Genomic DNA, 22,209 nt, shown 5'->3' on the forward strand with positions numbered 1-22,209 from the left:
AATAGCTTTAACTTCTTCAAGGCATTACCTCTTTTCCTTGACTGATGTCTATTCATTTAATCAATATTTTTAACAACTGTTGCTCTTATTTCTACATATAGCTTATACCTTGGAGATACTGCAGGCTGGGATCCAGACCACAGCAATAAAATAAATATCACAATAAAGAGTCACACAAAACTCTGGTTTCCCAGTGCATATGAAAATTATGTTTACACTACATTAGTCTATTAAGTGTTCAATAGTATAATGCTTTTTTAAAAGTTACATAGTTTAAAAATACATATTTATTGCTAGACAGTGGTGACATCATTTGTAATCTTTTTACTGATGGAGGGTTTGAAATATTCCAAGAATTACCAAAATGTGACATGGAGACATAAAGTGAGGAAATGCTGTTGGAACACTGGTGCCAAAAACACAGGGTTGACACAGACCCTCAACATGTAAAAACAAAACAAAACACTATTTGTGAAGTGCGATAAAATGAGGTACTCATGAAGTAGAATAGAAACTGGGAAAAAAATAATCTTTTAACTCAAAACAATTATTTGTTTCTTTTCCCCTATAAAAGTGGAAGAGAGGCTAAACAGGGAGGAGAGCGGCTAGTACATCACTTCAGTTTAAAAACAAAGAACCCCAATGCACTTTCCCAGTGGCGAGAAGACAGAAGCTGGGCCATTTCCTAACTCTTCCTTGGTTCATCAGAGGGCAGTATTATTTATTACCTTCCTTTGAAAAGCATACCTTAATCACATTCATATTGAAGAATAAGTACCAAGTCCTCTAGGATAAGCAAACACTACTTCAGAACCAGACAGTGGTGGAGTGTTTGTGCCTGTGCCCGTGCATGCGCACGGGCACACAGGTGCTGCTCCACACAGGGACGAGGACCCAGCTGCAACAGGGGTCGACGGAGGCCCTGAGAGCAGTCAAAGTCTTTGCCTGTCTCGCCAACCAAGAAATCTATTTGTGTACGTGCAGTTTACATGCAGTGTCATCTGTATATAATAAACAGGACCTTTAAAGTACTTATACAGTTTTTACATTTTTAAAAACAGAGATAGAAATAAGAGAAACTCTCTAGAATCTGGAAATTTCTGGAATTTCAGAAACATGGAAAACTGTCTACTATGGTGGCTGAAGTCTGAATGTGTTATAGATCTTCCTTCAAAATATAATATTTTAACTATTTGGGTCTACCCTGTAGTTATGTTCTCAACATTAACAAAAACAATCATTAGGTTTAAACTAAGATTTTTAGACTTTTAGCTGCCACCATACAACTGCTTCTAATCACAGGCCAAGCTAACCTTATATTTAAAGGAAAAAAATGATCACCTCTAGTTAGCATATTCAGTGTCAGAAATGATAGTATAGGAAAGTAACAGTTTCCCCAAAAATTAAGTATGACCAAAGGCATCCTTTCATGGCTGGAAAACTTCCACTCTCCACTGCCTCACGTCATTTAGGAAGGAGCAGACTAGCAAGACACTTCGGAATACCATTTTTGGAAAGCCAAGTCAAAGCCATGGTTTCGTCCTTTTCTTCGCTTTTCTTTTGATTCTTTTGGGTCAGGATGAGTGCAATCATTGTCAGGGTTTTTCCTAACCCCATATCATCAGCTGGAAAATGAACAAAAAAAATAGTAGAGGTAATTACTTTGGGCAAGAAATCAGTTCAACTTCAAGAGATGCGGTCCGGGGTAGATATCAGCCTGGTCCCTATGCTGCACCACTCCAGTCACTATGCTTTGCCTCCTCTAATGAAGCCTTTGTCTTATTAAAATGAACACTAACGCTTGCCATTTATTTTGCAATCTAGGTCAGACATTTATCATGACCTCTATAAAATTTAGAACTTACTATTTAGATCTTATTCGCGTCTCTGTGTTTTATTGTTACTTATCCAACACACTCATTGCTCTCTCAGTTTGATGATGTTGCCTGTGTGTGTTAGTCTCAGTCGTGTTGGACTCTTTGCGACCCCATTGACTGTAGCCCAGCAGGCTCCGCTGTCCATAGAATTCTCCAGGCAAGAATACTGGAATGGGTTGTCATTCCCTTCTCTAGGGGATCTTCCTGACCCCGGGATCAAACTCAGGTCTCCTACACTGCCAGCAGATTCTTTACCATCTGAGCCACCAGGGAAGTTCCAGATGTTGCCTAGTCTTCTTATTTATTACCCTGCAAAAGCAAAAAGGTCCCAGTAGATATATCCTACTACCCACTTCACTACTGCAATTCTGGAGTTAGAGTTAAGACAGTCCTCTCCATCCCCTTAACTTATTTATCAGCGAAGGTCATAAATTAGCATTTCTTGGGTACTATGATCGTGCTAGTTACTGAGCTTATCCAATTTACTATTTACACCTATAAAATGGTATTATCTTCTTTTTAACGGTTTAAATATGCATTCTGACATAAGCAGAAGTAAAATGTCACAGCATGGGCTCTGGTTCAAGTTCTGGCTCTGCCACTGTGCAGAAGAGTTACCACAGCAGCTGACTACTATCCTCTGAAAGGCCAGCTTACAAGGCTGGCTCTCGGCTAGCACGTGGACACTCATTTCAGGAGGGGTCCCCCCCTCCCCAGACTGGGAAGAGTGGCTCACCACACCTTAACTGCTGGGACCCACAGAACAGTTTATACCGAATGCCTGCTTTTCCTCTGGGAATGTCGAATTTCAGTACCTGCCAGCCTGAAGCTGCCTATGTGGGTTTTTATCCTGCAGTAAAAATCCTGGGTGCCAAGTCTCTAACAAGCTCCGTGGCTGGCAACGTTTTACCTGTGTTTTTGCAGCTTGCTGCTGGGAGATTAAGTAGATACTGAGTGACTCCGCTCAGACAGGACATGGACCCGGTTGCCCCTAGACTGTGCCCTATGTGCCTTTTTCCCTTGCTGATTTTGATTTATATCAAATCAAAATAACTCAATTATTATTCACTTTATTTGAAAGTGTAATTTATTACACCCATGAATATGATGCTGGGAAAGACTGATGGTGGGAGAAGAAGGGGGCGACAGAGGATGAGATGGTTGGATGGCACCATCAACTCAAAGGACGTGAGTTTGAACAAACTCTGGGAGATCGTGAGGAACAGGGAAGCCTGGAGAGCTGCAGTCCATGGGGTCACAGAGAGTCGGACATGACCTAGCAACTGAATAGCAATATATGACTATATGCTGTGCGTTCTAGCAAACCATCCAACCAGGAGGTGATCTTGGGGATCAAGACACAGCCACTCCACTAGCCATAGTGGACCTGTGTCACGTTTTCTAGAAGTTGAACACCTTGGAAACTTTTAGTGTGATGAGGTCCCAAAGCAGAGCCTGGAAAACTCGCTTCCTGCCTCCTCTGTAGTTAAGGCACCAGCAGCATGACCAGGCTCTACAGAGACTTACACTCACAGCAGACTTTGTTTCAGATGTGAGCAACTTCAGAAGATGAGGTTTCCTGTGAAGTCCTCTCAACAGAAGGGGTGGAAACAGCAGTGTGTGGCTCTGGGGAGCGGTGCTTTCCTCTACTGCTCCGTGGCATGGAGCAGCCGTATCGTTCTCACAGGACATTCCATTGGTAACTCGACTCTGGCCATTGCTCCTGGAAGTCTGGCCTCCAACTTGGCCCTCCACATCTTTCAAAGATTCTGTGGGCCACCAGAGAATAAACCCTCCCTCTGCTTCATCAGCCAGAGTCAGTCTCTACTGCCTGCAGCCAAAACCTGACTGATCCTATGGCTGTGTACTCTGGAGGACGTAACTTAAACTTCCTGATTGATGTTATGGCTGCGTACTCTGGAGTGCACAGCTTAAGCTGCCTGACTGACGCTATGGCTGTGTACTCTGGAGCATGCAGCTTAAAGCTTCCTGACTGATCCTATGGCTGTGTACTCCGGAGCACGTGGCTTAAGCTTCCTGACTGATCTTATGGCTATGAACTTTGGAGCGCATGGCTTAAAGCTTCCTGACTGATTCTACGGCTGTGTACTCTGGAGCATGCAGCTTAAGCTTCCTGACTTATCCTATGACTGTGTACTCCAGAGTGTGCAGTTTAAGCTTCCTGACTGATCCTACAACTGTGTACTCCAGAGCACGTGGCTTAAGTTTCCCACACTAGTTTCCTGATCTGTCAAACAGGGTGTTAGAGTAGCTACCCACAAGAGCTGTTGAGAGGACCAAACAAAGCAATGTATTTGTGGGCTCTTATCCTAACTCGAGACTCACCCAAAATTCCTCCTCGTGGCTTCTGGCTTTCCCGCCATAGCAGCCAGGCTAATGCCTGCTTCTGGTGCGGCAGCAAAGAGACCTGATGAAGGTAATAACCGGAAGTTAGGTACCGATTCCTGATGAGAGGCTATGCTGGAGCCTGGCCACATGGACTCCCTCCTCCACTCGTTTATTTTCTGTAAGTGACCCTCCCAATACTCTAGCTGTCAGATAAGCCGCTCATTTCACCTTCAAGTCCTGGACTCCACTCTCTCACTGAGGGTCACCACATGTCCTGGCCTGCCCAGGACAGTTATCATTCATGCCGACTGCCCAGCCTGTCTATCAAGGGCTGCCTCTGTCACTCCCCAAGTGACTGCTGCTTTGTCTGCTTAATCAGTACAAGTCAAGATCTCTGAGGAATCACTCTACTTCTACCAGCCGTTCGGCTGGCTATTCCTCGTTATCTCTTTAATGTGACTCTCCTCTCTGTGGGCAATGTCTCAGTCTACAGTGCTAGTCATAAATTGATGGCCCTTTAACTGGGGGCCTCCCTGCTAGTCTTCCCTTCCTCCAGTTTATCTGGAATTCTGTGACATAAATAACCTTCTTAAAACTTCCCTGCTCAAATTTCTACAGTGACTCCATAATATCTCTTAAGCTGTGCTATGCTTAGTCATGTCCAACTCTTTGTGACCCCATGGACTGTAGCCCGCCAAGCTCCTCTGTGCCTGGGGATTCTCCAGGCAAGAATACTGGAGTGGGTTGCCATGCCCTCCTCCAGGGGTTCTTCCCAATCCAGAGATCGAACCAGGTCTCCCACATTGCAGGCAGATTCTTTACCATCTTAGCCACCAAGGAAGCCCAAGAATATTGGAGTGGTTAGCCTATTCCTTCTTCAGAGGAATTTTCTGACCCAGGAATCAAACTGGGGTCTCCAGCATTGCAGGTGAATTCTTTACTAGCTGAGCTACTAGGGAAGCCCTCTCTTATGCTATCCTAGTCTAAATTCCTCCACCAGTGCTAGGCTCCATAGCTAGAGACTCTTTGTGCTAAGTTACACCACCTGCTGCTCCCAGCTCAGGTGCTGCCATCACCTGATCATCATTCACTAATATCAATATCTGATCTTCCTTCCGACCACCACTCCCTAAGTTTGGTTTCTACCCTATCTAAAGGCTTGCAGTTTCTTTAAGGTACAAATAATACTGCTGACCTAGAAAAACTTGTCCTTTATTTCAAATGCCTTTGTACTTTGCATACACTTCAAAGTATGTGACAATGCACATTTTCTGTCTTACAATGATTGTCTAATAATTTTACATTGATTGTTCATGCATTTTAACTCCAACTAGTTCATTAAAAGCAGCAATTCCTCTGCATCCCTGTGGCACCTATTGAAGCTCAATAAATGATAAATGCATCTGTTACTGCTACAGACATATAACTTAGTGACGTTAAGAAAAAAAAAGGATTTTTTATTTTCACTGCTAAATAGAAAAAAAGACAACACCGTAAGGGAAACCACCTGAGTGTGATTTGCAGAAAAGGTATGTCAGAATGGCTCTCTGGGACTTCCCTGGTGACAGAGTGGATAAGAACTCACTTGCCACTGCAGGGGACACAGGTTCAGTCTCTTGTCCAGAAGATTCCACATGCTGTGGAGCAACTAAGCCCAGTACCTCAACTACTGAAGCCCGCGCCCGGGAGCCCCGGCTCCACAGCAAAAGAAGCCACCTCAAGGAGATGCCCATGCACCTGAGGGAAGAGCAGCCACCCTCGCCACATGCAACTAGGGAGAGCTCCTGTGCAGCAGCAAAGACCCAGAGCAACCAAGACTAAACACATAAATAAAACCTTAAAATAGTAAATTAAAAAAGAAACCAAACAGGACTATTTAAAGAAAAACAACGAAGAATGGCACTCTGGCAGGCCCTTTCCCAATGGTCGGTCCCCTCCACGTGGGCGCTAGGGCACTGTCCAGGACACTCTGCCCTGCGGGCCTTCCCAGATCACCTTCAGCCCAGCTGGATCCTCTGCCATGGCGGTCTCCCCAGGACAAGACTCAAGAGATCGATGCAGCTCATCAATGGCTTCACTTGTGATCTTCCACACTGCGTGAAGGCCATTCTGGCTCACAGAGCCTGCAGACAAATTGAGGTTGTGAGTATTACATCCTGACCAGAGCTGCAAAAAGGCAATTCACTATTTGCCAGATGATGGATCTGTATGGGCTAAAAATTCTTGCCTCCAGATTCTCCTAGGTGCTCTGGCTGCTTTAGCCCCATTCTCTGTATGTCCATGTTTTAAAGTTCACATTAACAAGTGCTCTAATAAAGGACAAAGTAATATAAAGTATAATTAAAATATAAGATTATCTATCTTTTTTTTTTCCCAGCTTTTTTTTTTCAGAGGTGGCAGAAAAAACAATACCATTAGAATTTTTGGAAAAAAGACCCCTGGGGCTGGATGGATTCCAAGAAGAAAAGCCAGCAATAGAAGAGACTGAGCTAGAGGAAGTTGTCAAACTTCAGGTAGAGAGAGACAGCCCCAAATATTCACATCCCAAGATGCCTACACTGCCCCGGGAATACTTCAGTGTTGGAGACCACTCATTCTATTAATACACAGAGAACTTCTACTGAGGTTAGGTAATAAATACAAGCACCTTAGCTGGTTGCAAATTTAGGCATGAAGTACCCAAAGAAGAGATTTCTAGATGAATAAAAATTAATTATCCACTTAAATGTTAAAATGTTTTTAAATGAAAATCTATTTTAATGGGATTCTTTCCTAAACATATTACATAACTTCTTACCTTAATAATCCACCTTAATTTCTCTAGGCAACTCCATCACCATGGTGATGACTGAATGATGTCTGGAACATAGCTAAGCTGTGCCACTGGACTAAATATGTTTCCTTTTTTGTTTCAGTGGAAGCAGTTAATTCACAACACTGTGTTAGTTTTAAGTATACAGCAAAGTGACTTAGTTATATGTATTTTTTTAATGTATTCTTTTCCATGATAGGTTATTTTAAGATACCCCGGTGCTATACAGTAGATTCTTGCTGCTTATCTAGTTCATCTATGTAAGTACATTTTCCCTGTGCCCTTTTAGAGGGATCCTTGTGTCACACGGCATCCTGTCTATCCCTTACCCTCTTCTGACTACTGCCTTTCAACTTCTCTCCCCTCCCTCCTGTTTTCTTTTTTCTCTCCTTTTCCTTTCCACATCCTGAGCAGTTCTCAGGAGAAAACTGGCTTTTGCTTTTCTCATTGCTGTCAGCCCACCCAAGTTCCTGTGTCCTGGTCAGGAAACCATATGATCATATTACATGGTTGAGACTCTTCCAGGGATCCTTCTCCTGCAGCTGCTTCAGAATCCACTGTTGTCTGTAGAGTTCAGGATGGAAACGCTCATTTAAATAGGGTGGTACTGCGCTCTGTGGGCCTATTGGTCATGGTCACATACTCCCCCTGCTCTGCCTCAGCACACACACAGGACTAAACATCTCCACTGGTATGCCTTCCTCCTCACGATGTGAGTTTGAGTTTTCACTCACAAACATGTAGCAGATGACTCCCATATGCCAACCACCAAGCTGGTTGATTAAGGGCCATGAACAAGGTCAGTGAACAGAGCAGACAGTCTCTGCTAGCGAGAAGATCTAAATTACACTGTGTAAAAACTCAGCTGAGCACCACCCGCTTTATTACACAGGCAACACAGAATGTCTTCTCCCTTCTCATGGGCACAAAGGCATCTATGAGGCAGCACTTAACTTGTAGGTGTAGCTACGCCCCCAAGGGCCAGGCCCTGGGATCTCACCTCCACAGCACTGACCAGGCCCTCCAGCAGCTTCCTGGTGGGCAGCCTTCAGTCCTTGAGAACCCAGAGGCCAGGGATCCTGACCCTGCAGGGGCTTGGGAGGCAGCAAGTGGGGAGGGTCAGTGGTCTCTTTGGTGAAGTGACTCTGCTGGGTTCCTGAGTGTTACTCTTCTCCTCAGCGTCTGCTCAAAACACAGGCAAGAACAGATTACACTTCAGAAAAGTGAAGGAATTCTATGAGCGAGGTGAGGTCAAGAGAGAGTGGGATCGCCATGAGCAGGGGAGGGCTTCCTAGAGAGCGCAGCATTTAAACCGCTTCTTAAACAATGGGAAAAGACTCGAGTCCACAGGAAATAGGAGGAAATTTTTATCAATCACAGATGCAACTTAAAAGGAAGCTCAGAAACAGACAACAAGATGGGCAGGTGAATGCATTAACCTATTCTTTCAATGTCAGGAACTTCCTCAGATTTAAAAAAAAAATCTGTTTTAAGACTTTATTGAATTTGTTACATTGCTCCTCTTCTTATGTTTTGGGTTTTTTTTGTGGGGGGCAGGGCCACGTGGCATCTGGGATCTCAGCTCCCCGACCAGGGACTGAACCTGCACCCCCTGCATTGGAAGCTGAAGTCCTAATCACTGGACAGCCAAGGAAGTCCCCCAATCTGTTCTTTATCGAAATGGCTCTCGAATGTCTTGGGAAGTTCATGCAAACCCTGGGTTCAGGAGCAGAACCCCTTCTACCTTGCTCTGGGGAGAGGGCCAGGGCACTGAGCGCTTCCTCCAGCTCCTGGATTTGCTTGAACAACTTCTGACCCTTGTCTGGAAGAGCCTGGATGTTCACCGATGCCAGCGTGCTCTGGAAAACAGATCCTATAAAATGGGTCCCTCGATCCTCTCGAAGTGTCAAAAGGCAGTTTCAGATTAAAACAGCCTAGAAAGCTAAAACTGTGACTTTAGTCTTTTAGCTACATGTGTAAACCAGAACCTTTCTTCTTTCTAAACCCAGCTGATTTACCAATCCTGAACATATAAACACAGCAAAAGGCAGAAACTAAACATCCACCTGTGAGACCTTCCTTACATTAATATATTTCACTTGTTTGTGGCGTACCTTGCCTGCCCACAGCAAGCAATGCTCTGACCTTATAAACAAATACAGGTAGTAGCTACCTTCTTTTGTTTCAGTTGTGTTGTGAGGAACACACGTTGGGCTGTTGGGTCTGAAGGTTCTCCCTTCTTGGAGACACTCAGGGCAGAAGAAACATTTCTTTGCACACTCTGACCAGGGAGTTTACGGTTCTTCTTCTCCTGTGTGTCTGGAGGCAAGTCAAAGAGTAAGGGGCTCCCTGGCTTAGACGAAACAAAAACAACGTCCTCTTCCTCACTGTCAGCACTGCTTGTGTCAGCATCTCGCCTCCCTCCTGCGGGACGCACTGTAGCCAGTGGTGCAGGCTGAGCAGCGGGTTCCTCTGGAGCAGGCATGTCCTGGGTCTCCGACTGAGCCTGGAAACGGCCCTGGGGCAGACTCTTCCGGAGGGTCTGTGTGCTTGGGTCGTTCCCTGTCTTTGTTTCTCCAGCCTCCCCGCTCTTAGGGTGCTCCTTACTGAGGTGCTTCCCTTTCAGGGGCTGGCTTACTGAGTGTTGACTGTGAACAATTCGGGGCAAAGGCTTAGTTTCCTTTTCTGTCGGAGGTTCTGACTCTTTTTGGACAGAATGACTCTCACTATCTGATTTCACCTGAAATGCAGATGGTTCTCTGAGCACATTTCCATGGACCTGTTTGGATTTCATCTCAAAAAGGTTTCTTTTGTGCATCCTTTCTATCTCCTTTGCTTCGCACTGAAACTCTGTCTTCTCCCTTTGCTGCTTGTCTTGAACTGCAGATTCTTTTTTCTTTACTTCCAGGCCAGATGAGAGCTCTTTCTCTGTCCAGCACTTAGATTCCAGCTTTTGTTCCTTCTTCTGATCCAGGAGTGGGTCTCCCTTTTCTCTTTGCTTCTTATCAGCTGTCTTTTCCTCATCTTCACCTTTGATGAACTGTTTCCAGACGGATGGCTCTTGATTCTTATCAAGTACCTTGAATGGGTTTCTCTGCTGGCTGGAAGGATAGTGAGATGGCTCAGAGGCATGTTGAGACTTACTGGTTCCAAAATGTTCTTTAGAATTAGGATCCTAAAAGACAAAGGAAATAATCTAATCTTAATATAAAATATGAATGCAACCTTCACACCTAGAATGCCTTTCTTCAGAGGAAATGGAAACACAGTAAAAGTAGTCCAGTTTTTCTAAATGTTCCTGGGATCATTCCTTGCTCTAGAAAGGACTGCCAAACTCACAAAGTATTTGTTTCTTAAAAGTACTTTCAACGCTTGGTTCCTTCTCTGTCCCTGATCACTGCTTTTATAGGTCTCAAGGAAAAGCAGTGTCCAGGTCAAACTGTTTTAATAATAGCAATAGCCACAATGTATATTTTTCATGAAAACAACTCTCTCAAGATGAACTTTTCCCCAAACCTAAACAGTTCTGATTTTGGCTTTAGGATGGTTTCACAGTGCAAATCTAGAACCTTACGTCCAAGCTATCCATCTACAAATCTCAAGACCTCCCTCAGTCTAGTTCTTCATGTAGTAGACATCTGCAGGGTCTCTCCTAGTTCTCACATTCCAGAAGCTTATGAATTACACTCAGTTTATACAAACATCAAGTATATATCAGTCTATAAAAACATGCTGGGACTTCCCTGGTGGTCCAGTGGCTAAGACTCATGTTCCCAATGCAGGGGGTCTGGGTTAGATCCCTGGTCAATAAACTAGATCCCACATGTAACAACTAAAGATCCTGCATGCTACAACTAAAATAAGAGTAGCCAAATAAATAAATATTAAAAAAAAAAAATCCTGAGGTTAGTCAAGTAAATTTAAATTTTTTCCCTAAATAGGAGAATGCTAACCATAGAATGGGCTTCTCTGGTGGTTCAGATGGTAAAGAATCTGCCTGCAATGCAGAAGACCTGGGTTCAATCCCTCGGTGAGGAAGATCCCCTGGAGAAGGGAATGGCTACCCACTCCAGTATTCTTGCTTGGAAAATTCCACAGACTGAGGAGCCTGACAGGTTATCGTCCATGGGGTTGAAAAGAGTTGGACACAACTGAGCGACTAACACTACTATTATTAACTATAGAATGGACAGATGTTTATGTGTGACTGAGTCCCTTCGCTGTTCACCTGAAACTATCACAGCATTGTTTGCTAACTGGCCATACTCCAATATAAAATTAAAATTAAAAAAAAAAAAAGATCCAAATAGTCCTTTGAATTAAGAGTCCCAGCAGGGTCTACCTTGCTGAAAGAAAAGAACTGTCTTTCAGAGAAAGTACGATGAAGCCCAATCAGTTTATAAAGGACTTTAGGGTCTTTTCAGGTGATCCCACAGGTTAAACATCTTTACACAGTCAGATCTGAAATTCCTACCTGCCATGGGATATTTCCACACCACTGCTTCCCCTCTGCTTTACTTTTAACACATCGGAAGAACAACCTGGTAAAGTATGAAGCACAAATAATCAAGTTTGTGAAAGTCCATTAGAATAAAAGATGAACTTGTTTTTAATTCAAGAAACCCTTTTATAATTATTTGATAACAGCTTTGAAAGGTCACTTGAAACCAATTACTCTTACATGTACTAATGTACTACATTTAAAAATTCTTTACTTCAAAGGATATTTACAAGACCTGAGAAGTGAAAGAATACAGATGTCATAGTAACCAGAGGGTACTCATAGATTTATCCTTTTAACTCTACAGAATGATTGACATGGGAAGACTGATCCACAAGGGGCCGCTACAATCAGAAAACAGGAGGTGACCAGACATGATGTGTCCCTAATGGGAAGCCGCAGTGCTTCCTGTAGAGTGAAAAAGCAAAAACCAGAAAACCAAGCCAAATCAAAGCAAAGACTTCCCCGGTCATCCAGTGGTTAAGACTGTGTGCTTCCTCTGCAGGGGGCCTGGTGTGTCCCTAATGGGAAGCCACAGTGCTTCCTATAGAGTGAAAAAGCAAAAAACAGAAAACCAAGCCAAATCAAAGCAGACTTCCCCGGTCATCCAGTGGTTAAGACCGTGCGCTTCCTCTGCAGGGGGCCTGGGCTCCATCTCTGGTCTGGGAACTAAGACCCCACAAAACTTACAGTGGCATGGTCAAGAAAAGAAAACTAAGACAAAAACGAATCTGAATCTGGTCAAACCCCTGGATCCAATTAGCAATTTACAGGAAATGCAAACAGATGAACACATAAAACTAGACCAGGGGATGTAATCTGCAAACTCTTAACAGTGGGAAATGCTATAAGACAAACAACTTAAAAAAAAAAAAAAAAGACAAACAACTTGATTCCTTCAACAAGTAAATCGCAAGGCAGAAGAAAAAGACTGGGGGGACCTATTTAAGAGACTTAAATATATCAATTAACTGCAATCTGTAGACCTTATTAGAATTCTGACTTAAGCAAATGAGCAAAAACTACCAAAAATAAACTATTTATAATATTTATGAATCTTCTGGAAATCTGTACTCCAATTGGTTAAAAAAAAAAAAAAAGTCCATATTTTTACAGCTACACACTGAAATATTTACAGAAGAAACGACATTATGTGGGATATGTCTCCAAACATGGAGGAGCTGGTGAGTAGGGTGCAAGGATATAGATGCAACAAGATTCGTCATGAGTGTGACTGTTGAAGCTCACATGCAGTATCCTGTCTACTTTTGTATATGTTTCCAATCTTTCATTAAAAAAAAAAAGACTGACTACAGGCCTATATCCCAGGGCAAGGCAGTCCCTGCTCACACAAACGCTACCTATATTCCAGCTATGCAAAAACGGCTATGCTGTCCCGTGCTCAAACTAAGCCACACACTCTCCATCCTACTGGACTTTGCACGTGTACCACTCTCCATCCAAAGAATGTCCTCCTTATCCCTATTTGCCCACCATTACCCCATCACCAGCTGTCAATCCTACAGGTCCCTCCACACCCAGTTCAAGACATACCGCCTTTGCACACTCTCTGCCCTATTCATGCATTGTACTGCTTCTGTAATTTTGTCATATATAGTTGTATTAAGCTCATATCTGCCTGTCAGCAACTAGAAGGCAATAAATATCTCTTTATTCCTAAGCCTCACTGCTTGTACATAATAGTTAAGTATTGTTGAATTAAACAGAACCAACTGAATTCTTCCTTACCCCAAATGACTCCTCAAAATTAATCAGTTAAATAAGAGCCTTTGAAATTATGCATTCCACTTAATTGTTTAAATAGGTAAAATGCTCAATCAAAAAGTATAAAATGACAGTGAAAAGCACCTCCTCTCCATCTGTTCAGTTCACATCCCTCCCAAGTAACCATTTCTCTTAGTTTTTTGTTTGCCTTTCCAGAGATGGTTTTAATGACTATTCAGGTCATTGTATTTTCTTTATTTCTTCCTTATCTACTCAAGTGGGTAGCGTAGTATGCTGTGCTATGCTGTCGCTCTGCTGCGTCCGACTCTTTGCGACCCCATAGGTTGTAGCCCACCAGGCTCCTCTGTCCTTGGGGATTCTCCAGGCAAGAATACTGGAGTGGGTTGCCATGCCCTCCTCCAGAGGATCTTCCCAACTCGGGGATTGAACCCAGGTCTCCCACACTGAGGGTGGATTCTTTACTGTCTGAGCCACCAGGGAAACCCAAGAATACTGGAGTGGGCAGCCGATCCCTTCTCCAGGGGATCTTCCCGACCCAGGAATCAAACCGGAGTCTCCAGCATTACAAGCGGATTCTTTACCAGTTGAGCTACCAGGGAAGCCCAGGTAGCATAGGATACATACTACTAAATACCTTGCTTGCTTTTTTTTAACTGAACAATATGTCTTGGAGATTTTTCTATAAAAACATATACATAAAGGACTTCTTTATGTGTACGTATTTTCTACAATTGCACAGGTTTTTACACAGCAGCAGTTTTCCACTATAAGGATGTTCCATTATTTATTTAACCAGACCCCTCTGGTTATTTCCAATCCTTTACTATTAAGAGCAATATCACAATGAATAACCTTTTGCATATGTAATTTCACATGTGTTTTAATATATCCATTGGGCAACTCTCTATATTTCATGCTGTATATTAGAGCCTTCTCTGTTTTTCTTCATCAATTAGCTTCTAGATTTTATTTATTAGCTAACTTTTCTCCTTTCTACCTCCTTAAGTTCAGTTTTATCTGCATTAATTCCTTCTTTCTGCTTTCTTTCTGTTTAATTTCTTGTCCTTTTTCTAACTTCTTAAATTAGTACTGTGATACATAACACAAGGGCTTTACTGGTGGCTCAGTGGCAAAGAATCCGATTGCCAATGCAGGAGACGCGGGTTCGATCCCTGCATTGGGAAGATGCCCTAGAGAAGGAAATGGAGTCTCACTCCGGTGTTCTTGCCTGAGAAATCCTAGGGAAGAGGAGCCTGAGGGGCCACAATCCATTTTCTAGCAGAAATGGGGTTGCAGAATCGAACACAACCTAGCGACTAAACAACAAATACAACACAAATCACAACAGTCTGAGTCCTAACCCAAAATGAATCCTGAGCAGATCACAACCCCTCGATGCCACCACTGCACTTGGATGTAAAAGCAAAGATAACAAGCTCCAAATGGACAAGTATTCCATAAGAGTGAAAAAGAAGACATGGACTTTCCTAGTGGTACAGATGATAGGAATCCACCTGCCAATGTGGGGACATGGGTTTGATCCCTGGTTCAGGAAGGTTCCACATGCCACGGAGCAATTAGGCCCATGCGCCACAACTACTGAGCCTGCATGCCAAAACTACTAAAACCCGTGCACAGAGTCTATGCTCTACAACAAAGGAAGACCCCACAATAAGAAGCCCACACACTGCCTCCAGAGTAGCCCCCACTCTCCACAACTAGAGAAAGCTGATGCAGACAAGGATCCAATGCAACCAAAAAAAATAAATAAATAAAATCATTTTTAAAAAAGAAGAAAGGACCAGCTCCTATCACACAAACTCATAATTTTCTCATTCAAGTTCACCATAAAAAACATGTGTTGGTCTCTTTAATTTTTTCTTACTGCAATAAGAAAATTTAGTTCTGAACATATAGTTCTGAAAATTTCTGAAATGCCTTGATTGCAAAAAACTCAAAGAAAGGCTACTATTAGGGAGTCCTACTACTTATGAAAACAAGTCAAGAACAAATTCTTGCTGTTCAAAGTGTATCAAGTACCTGAAACCTTAACTGAAAGAATGTTTTATAAGTAGCATGTATTTTAAAGCCCAAACTTCATAGACTTTCAAGAGAAGGGCAAGATTTGGAGTCAACAACACACACTAAGCATCAGCTATGTGCCAGGCACACTGCAAAAAATGTTTCTGCTTACATTTTCATTAAAAATAATCTAGATGAACTTCTCTGTTTTTAGGATAAAAGTTTGTTATGTTTATTAAATTGTAAATCAACAGAGAAAGCGGTGGAAATACATTGTCATAGAGAAAGCAAACAATGAGTTCACTATGAAAAAGAGTGTCATTTCTACAGTATATTCATTAATTATTTTCCAAGGCATTGGTTATGAACAAGAAGAATGAAAAAATCAGATAGGGATCATTCAAGGCCAAGTTCAAGTCTCAATTCCTCCACTTTCTCAGTAATCTTCACCAGCCTTAATCTCCTACTGTTGGTTTTACAGTCAGAGAAACATCTGGCATTTGAACACATACAATTTAGCACTCTAACAAGCAGATCAGACTGCTCACCAACCTTCCTGTGTCTAACTCTTATCCCAGTCGTGTCTTAGGGCCCTTAGAAATATGGGTTCACTTCTCCACATGCAGCAGTGGAAAAACATAAAGCTGGATTTCTACCTCACCTTTTACACAAAAATTCAAGATGGAACAAAAATGTATAGAATAAAACTATAAATGTTCTAGGAAAAAAAACAGAGATGAATATTTTGGCACTTCTAAAGTAAAAAGGGAATGACAAAATCCTGCAGCTGAGAGATAAAGGATTTAGTAATTTGACTACACAGAAGTATTAAATGTCCATATAGTAAAAATGCCATAGGCAAAATTACAAGAAAAAAGGCAACCTGGGGAAAGGAACTGCTGTACACATTATAAAAGGCTAATATCCTCTCCATGGGCTTCCCAGGTGTCCCAGTGGGCCTGCCAAGGCAGGAGATGCAAGAGATGCTGGTTCAATCTCTGGGTCAGGAAGATCCCCTAGAGAAGGAAAGGGCAGCCCACTCCAGTACTCTTGCCTGGAAAACCCCACGGAGAGAAGAGTGTGGGGGGCCTCAGTCCCTGGGGCCGCAAACAGTCGGACACCACTGACTGAGTGAGCACACACACATAATAACACTTCCATACAAGGATCACTTCTGTGGTACAGCACAGTGCATGATACTCCACAGTACCTAGTCAAAGCACCGGCTTTGTTGAGTGGGATTCTTTATGGGTGGCTGGAGCCCGAGGTCCTTTTGCATGGGTCTGGCTCATGTCCCAGTGCCTCTCTGTCATCAGCCTAGGTAATCATCATTGGGTTAGATACTCTGCATGCCAATTTTACCCAGTAATCAACCTACCACAAAAGGGGTGTCCTAGATGTGCACAGATTCACGTGCTATTAAAAATGAAGCATTTTGGGGGACCTCTCCGGTGGTACAGTGGATAGGAATCTGCCTACCAATGCAGGGGACATGGGTTCGATCCCTGGTCTGGGAAAATTCCACATGCCTTGGTGCAACCAAGCAGGTGAGGCACAACTCCTGAGCCTATCTGCTACAACTACTGAAGCCCGCATGCCAAGAGCCTTTGCGCTACAACGTGAGAAGTCACCGCAATGAGAAGCCTGCACACTGCAACGAAGAGCAGCCCCTGCTCTCCACAACTAGAGAAAGCCCGTGCACAGCAATGAAGACCCAGTGAAGCCAAAAAAAACCTCTTAAAAAAAAGTAAAAACATAAAAGTACTTTGAACATCCCAGTACAATCATTTAAAGAACTAAAACCTGTTTTACCAATCTATAGACGAAGAAAATTACCATCTATTTTGATCCTTGAGAATAAAAGCTAAAAGAGAGAGAGAGAGGGAAGAGAGGAGAGAAGAGGAACTCAGGAGCCTGACAACCATATCCAACATCCGTATATCAACAAGTGCCACATTGTTCATGTCAAGCCAGGAGTTGTTCTCTCTGGTTTTACTGAGCAACAATCATAGTTTTCTTTAATGCCCAACAACAGGGTCATGGCTGAAGGGCCAGTCAAATGCTGGTGAGTGGTACCATCTGGTGTTTAGTTAGAGAACTACACAAAAAAGCAGCTTCATGCCAAGGTAAGAATGGGCACCTCAGTGTTACTTCGGTTTACAACTCCCCTCCACTAGTCTGCTACACCTGTCTCCTAGCTAGGTTAAGCATTAAACATAACAGTACTAATTCAAGGATACAAAGTTCTTTAAGTTCTTGAAAAGAAAACCCAATTTGGGGGAAGAAAAGCTTGTGCTACATGATGTCTTTCTCCAGAGTACAGGGATTCTGGCTAAATGCTTTACTGTCTACTAAGGAAGTCAACATCCATAGATACATTACCTATTGCTTTTTAAAATTTTCAGCCTATACCACCTATCAGGGTATACTTGTTGGATTTTTTGCTGGGTTTTTTTTTTTTTTTGCTTTGTTGTTAATTTGTTGTGTGCTGTAGAACTGTATTTTATTTGTGCTAAAACAATCTTTTCAAAACTCTAGTAAGTACCTCTTAATAAGTGTTCTAGATTTGAGCTAAAAGAAATACATTCAAGCATTCTTTTTCTATTTTTAAAATAATGAGCACCTCAGCCTCCTCGACCTCGTGTGAAGAGTAACAGAGACAAGTTCTCAAGATTCTGTCCTCAGCCTAGACCTCCTTGGAGCTGCCCACTCACCTGTCCAGCCTGCTTCACATAAGACACAATGAGTCCAAAGCTGTATGTGTTAGTGATCTCTACTGATGTCAACTTTCCTTCCTTGTTTTGCTCAATGGTAAACTCACCCACCCAGGAAACCATTTCCTGAGCACTGACCATGTGCTAAACACCAAAGGAAGTGACCACACACATGACTGACTGCACTGACCCTCGCAGCCCGGGGAATCCAGTGCTACCATGACTGCTATCCCAGCTGAGTAAATGGAGGAAATGAACATGCTTAACCACCAGGAAACATGTTGTATCAATTCTCTTTCAGCAAGTGTTCTCCAGTCTGTGTGTGTGTGTTAGTCACTGAGTCCTGTCTGACTCTTCTCCACCCCATGGACTGTAGCCTGCCAGACTCCTCTGACTATGGAATTCTCTAGGCAAGAATACTGGAGTGGGTAGCCATCCCCTTCTCCAGATCTTCCTAATCCAGGGATCAAACCCAGGACTCCTGCACTGCAGGCAGATTCTCTACTATCTGATCCACCAGTCTAAGCACACCCAACTCTATAGCCAGGGCTTCAATCTAAATTCGCCTTTCACTTAGAGAAAGTGGGTGTGCCTGGAGTTGGTTAGATCTAGGCTCAAATCCCAGGGGCTTCCCTGGTGGGCTCAGTGGCAAAGAATCTGCCTGTCAATGCAGGAGACATAGGTTCAATCCCTGGATTGGGAAGGTCCCCTGGAGAAGGAACTAGAAACCCACTCCAGTGTTCTCGCCTGGGAATCCTCATAGACAGGGAAGCCTGGTGGGCTACATTCCGTGGGGTCACAAAAGAATCAGACACAACTTAGCACCTAAATAACAACAACAACAAGGCTCCAATGCCAGCCAGGCCACACTATAATGCTGGGACCTCAAATTCCTTTTCTAACCTCTCTAAATGTTTCCTCATCCGTCTATAAAACAGGGATATTAAAACCTGTCACAGTAGATTCAATGAAGAGGTCATGAACGTGCCAGGTAGTAGGCATTCTAGAGCCCCACATAGTTCAGTGGGCTCCTTGCCTCCACTGCCATCACCTCCTAATCTAACTTCCATAGTTCTTCTTTTGATGCAAATTGAATAATAAATTCTTCAGTGTCTTCCTACCACATAGAACAGTATTTCTGTATGATCCAGGGCCCCCAGTAGTATGTAAAGGAGATTGTTCTAACTTGAGGCACTAAAGGCTTACTGGCCCCGCTGTACTAGCAGGAAACAATAGAAAAGTGAAATTTTTAAAAATTCCACTTTTAAAGACTTCTCTGGTGGCGCAGTGGGTAAGAATCTGCCTGCCAATGCAGGGGACACAGCTTGGATCCCTGGTCCAGGAAGATCACACATGTGCGAATAAGCTGGTGAGCCACAAGTACTGGGCTGGTGCTTGAGAGGCCACAAGCTGCAACTACTGAAGCCTGAGAGCCTAGAGCCTGTGCTCCGCAACAAGTGAAGCCACAGCAATAAGAAGCCTGCACACTGCAACCAAGAGTGGCCCTCACTCACCAAAACTAGAGAAAGCCTGTGCAAAGCAACAAAGACCCAGCACAACCAAAAATAAGTAAATAAATGATTGTTTAAAAATTCCATTCATAAGAGTGTCAAGAAACGTAAACACTGAGGACTAAATTTAACCAAAAGGGTATATAGCACTCTATAATCAACTATTCCACAATGCTAAAAGAAATTTTAAATGTCATAAGTAAATATACCATGCTCATGGACTGGAAGACCAAGATTAATATCAGTTCTCCCTACACTGATCTATACAGATTCAATAGAATCCCAACTGAGTTTTCTGAGGAAACTGTAAAGGGTGATTCTACATTTTATATGGAAATATAAAGGACCCAGAATAGCAAATCTTGAAGAGGGAAGTGGGAAGACTCACAGGATCTTATTTGATCATGTCAGGATAGATAAAAAGATCAATGGAAGAGACTAGCAAGTCCAGAAATAGATCCACACATGGTGGTCAACCAATTTTTCACAAAGGTGCCAAGTGTTTCCATGGGAAACATTCAAAAAATGGTGCTGAAACAATTGAATAGCATTTATTCAATACTACATGAAAAAATAAATGAACTTCTATCTCATAAGGTATGTCAAATTAATTTGAGGTAGGGCACAGAGAGATAGTGAAAGACAGAAAAGCCTGGCATGCTGCAGTCCATGGGCTTGCAGAATTGGACAAGCCTGAGCAACTGAACAACAACAAAGGCGTAGACTAAACAAAAAAGTCATTAAAAAAAAATAAAGAAAACAACTATAAAACTTCTAAAAGAAACCATTAGAGAACTTTATGATCTTGAGGTAGGCAAAGATTCCTCACAGAAGACAAAAAGCACAAATCATAAAAAAAACGATAGATTGGATTTCATAAAATGAAAAGTTTCTACTCTTCAAAAGACAGTCAAGAAAACCAAAGCCACAGACTGGGGGAGAAAATACACAATATATATATCTGCCAAAGGACCTGTGCAGAGAATACATAAGGAATTCTTCCAACTCAGTAACAAAAGACAACACAATTTTGAAGAGAGAAAAAATCCCCCAAAGTTACACTGTATGATTCCATGTATGTAACATCTTAAAGTGACAGCATTTGAGAACTAGAGATCAGGTTCATGGTTGCCAGGAGTATACAGAGGGAAATAAGAGGAAGGTGGGTATAGTTACAACAGGTCAACAAGGATTCTCCAGTAAAGGAACTGCTCAATATCTTGACTGTTGTAATAAATACACAAAAGGTGGCTCAGTTGGTAAAGAATCTGCCTGCAATGCAGGAGATCTAGGTTCAATCCCTGGACTGGGAAGGTCCCTGGAGAAGGGAATGGCAACCCACTCCAGTATTCTTGCCTGGAGAATCCCACAGACAGAGGAACTTGGCAGGTTATAATCCATGAGGTCACAAAGTGTCACAAACGACGGAGCAACGAAGTACGCATGCATGCACACATAATAAAGTTGCATAGAACTAAATGTATAATGTATACATGCCATTAGGTAATGTGTAAGTCTGCAGAGGATCTCCTGTACTATTTCTTAAGCTGCCTGTGAATATGTAATTATGTCAATAAAAATTTCAATTAAAAAAATGGGCAAAATTTTAAACAGATACTTCATCAAAGAAGATATACAGAAACAGCAAAAAACTACATGAAACAAAATCGCTTTCATAAATGGTATTCAAAATGGTATTCTGGGCAATAATAAAGAATGAATTACTGACAGATACAACTACATGGATGAATCTCTACAGACACTGTTACATAAAAGAAGCCAGATACAAAAGAATACATGCAGTATGAATCAAAACAGTGATTAACTATGATAGGTGGAGGGATTATCTAGATGGGACCCAATGGCACTTAATGAGGTAAAGGAAATAAATATTCTATATTTTGACTGGAATCTTGGTTTTAGGATAGGTATATACCTTTCTTAAAACTCAACCAGAAAACAAACAAAAGTCAACTAGTTGAACACTTAAGAACTGTGCATCTTATTGCATGTATACATAACTCAGTAAAGAAATATAGTAGTACAGGCAGTTTTCAGTTATATAAAATTGTGACGATGGTACTTGAGTGCCTATATTTGGGGGGAGGAATCAATCTAGAATATATAAATTTCAAACTGTCATATAAAGACCATTACATATAAATGTCATATAAAGACTACTACATCTGGCCCCTGCCTTTCTGGCCAGTATTATCTTCTGAATCTCTGCTTAAGTATATGCTAAATGACCACTGAACAGAGTTTCCCTGGTGGCTCAGTGGTAAAGAATCAGCTTGTCAATGCCAGGGACCTGGGTTTGATCCCTGAGTTGACAAGATCCCCTGGAAAAGGAAATGGCAACCCACTCCAGTATTCTTGCCTGGGAAATTCTATGGACAGAGGAGCCTGGAGGGCAACAGTCCATGGGATCGCAAAAGAGTTGGACATGACTTAGTGGCTAAACAACAAACAAAAAACCATTGAACCAAATGTTTGCAATTACTTCACGCCTCCATATACTAATGCAGGATACTGGTGTTATATACGACCTCTTTTTTGCCCCTAGGGAATTCCTACTTGCTTTTCAATACTCATGACAAATCTCATCTGCCACCTATATAGACTTCCCTGCCCTTCTTCTGAGTGCCCATAGAAAAGGCAACTGGCACTTATTGAG

General features: G+C 42.5%; 1 protein-coding gene across 1 annotated transcript in view; it reads right to left on the bottom strand.

The window, feature by feature from the left end:
- Positions 1 to 22,209, bottom strand: part of TTF2 (transcription termination factor 2) — a 50,806-nt gene that overhangs the window by 25,742 nt on the left and 2,855 nt on the right. Inside the window, 8 exon segments of the mRNA XM_070467240.1 lie at positions 1,506 to 1,625; positions 4,224 to 4,305; positions 6,222 to 6,349; positions 8,039 to 8,188; positions 8,191 to 8,220; positions 8,783 to 8,897; positions 9,212 to 10,213; positions 11,513 to 11,579. Of these exon segments, the coding sequence (XP_070323341.1) occupies positions 1,506 to 1,625; positions 4,224 to 4,305; positions 6,222 to 6,349; positions 8,039 to 8,188; positions 8,191 to 8,220; positions 8,783 to 8,897; positions 9,212 to 10,213; positions 11,513 to 11,579 (1,694 nt within the window).

The sequence above is a fragment of the Odocoileus virginianus genome, chromosome 5 (assembly GCF_023699985.2).
Source record: "Odocoileus virginianus isolate 20LAN1187 ecotype Illinois chromosome 5, Ovbor_1.2, whole genome shotgun sequence".
NCBI lineage: Eukaryota > Metazoa > Chordata > Mammalia > Artiodactyla > Cervidae > Odocoileus > Odocoileus virginianus.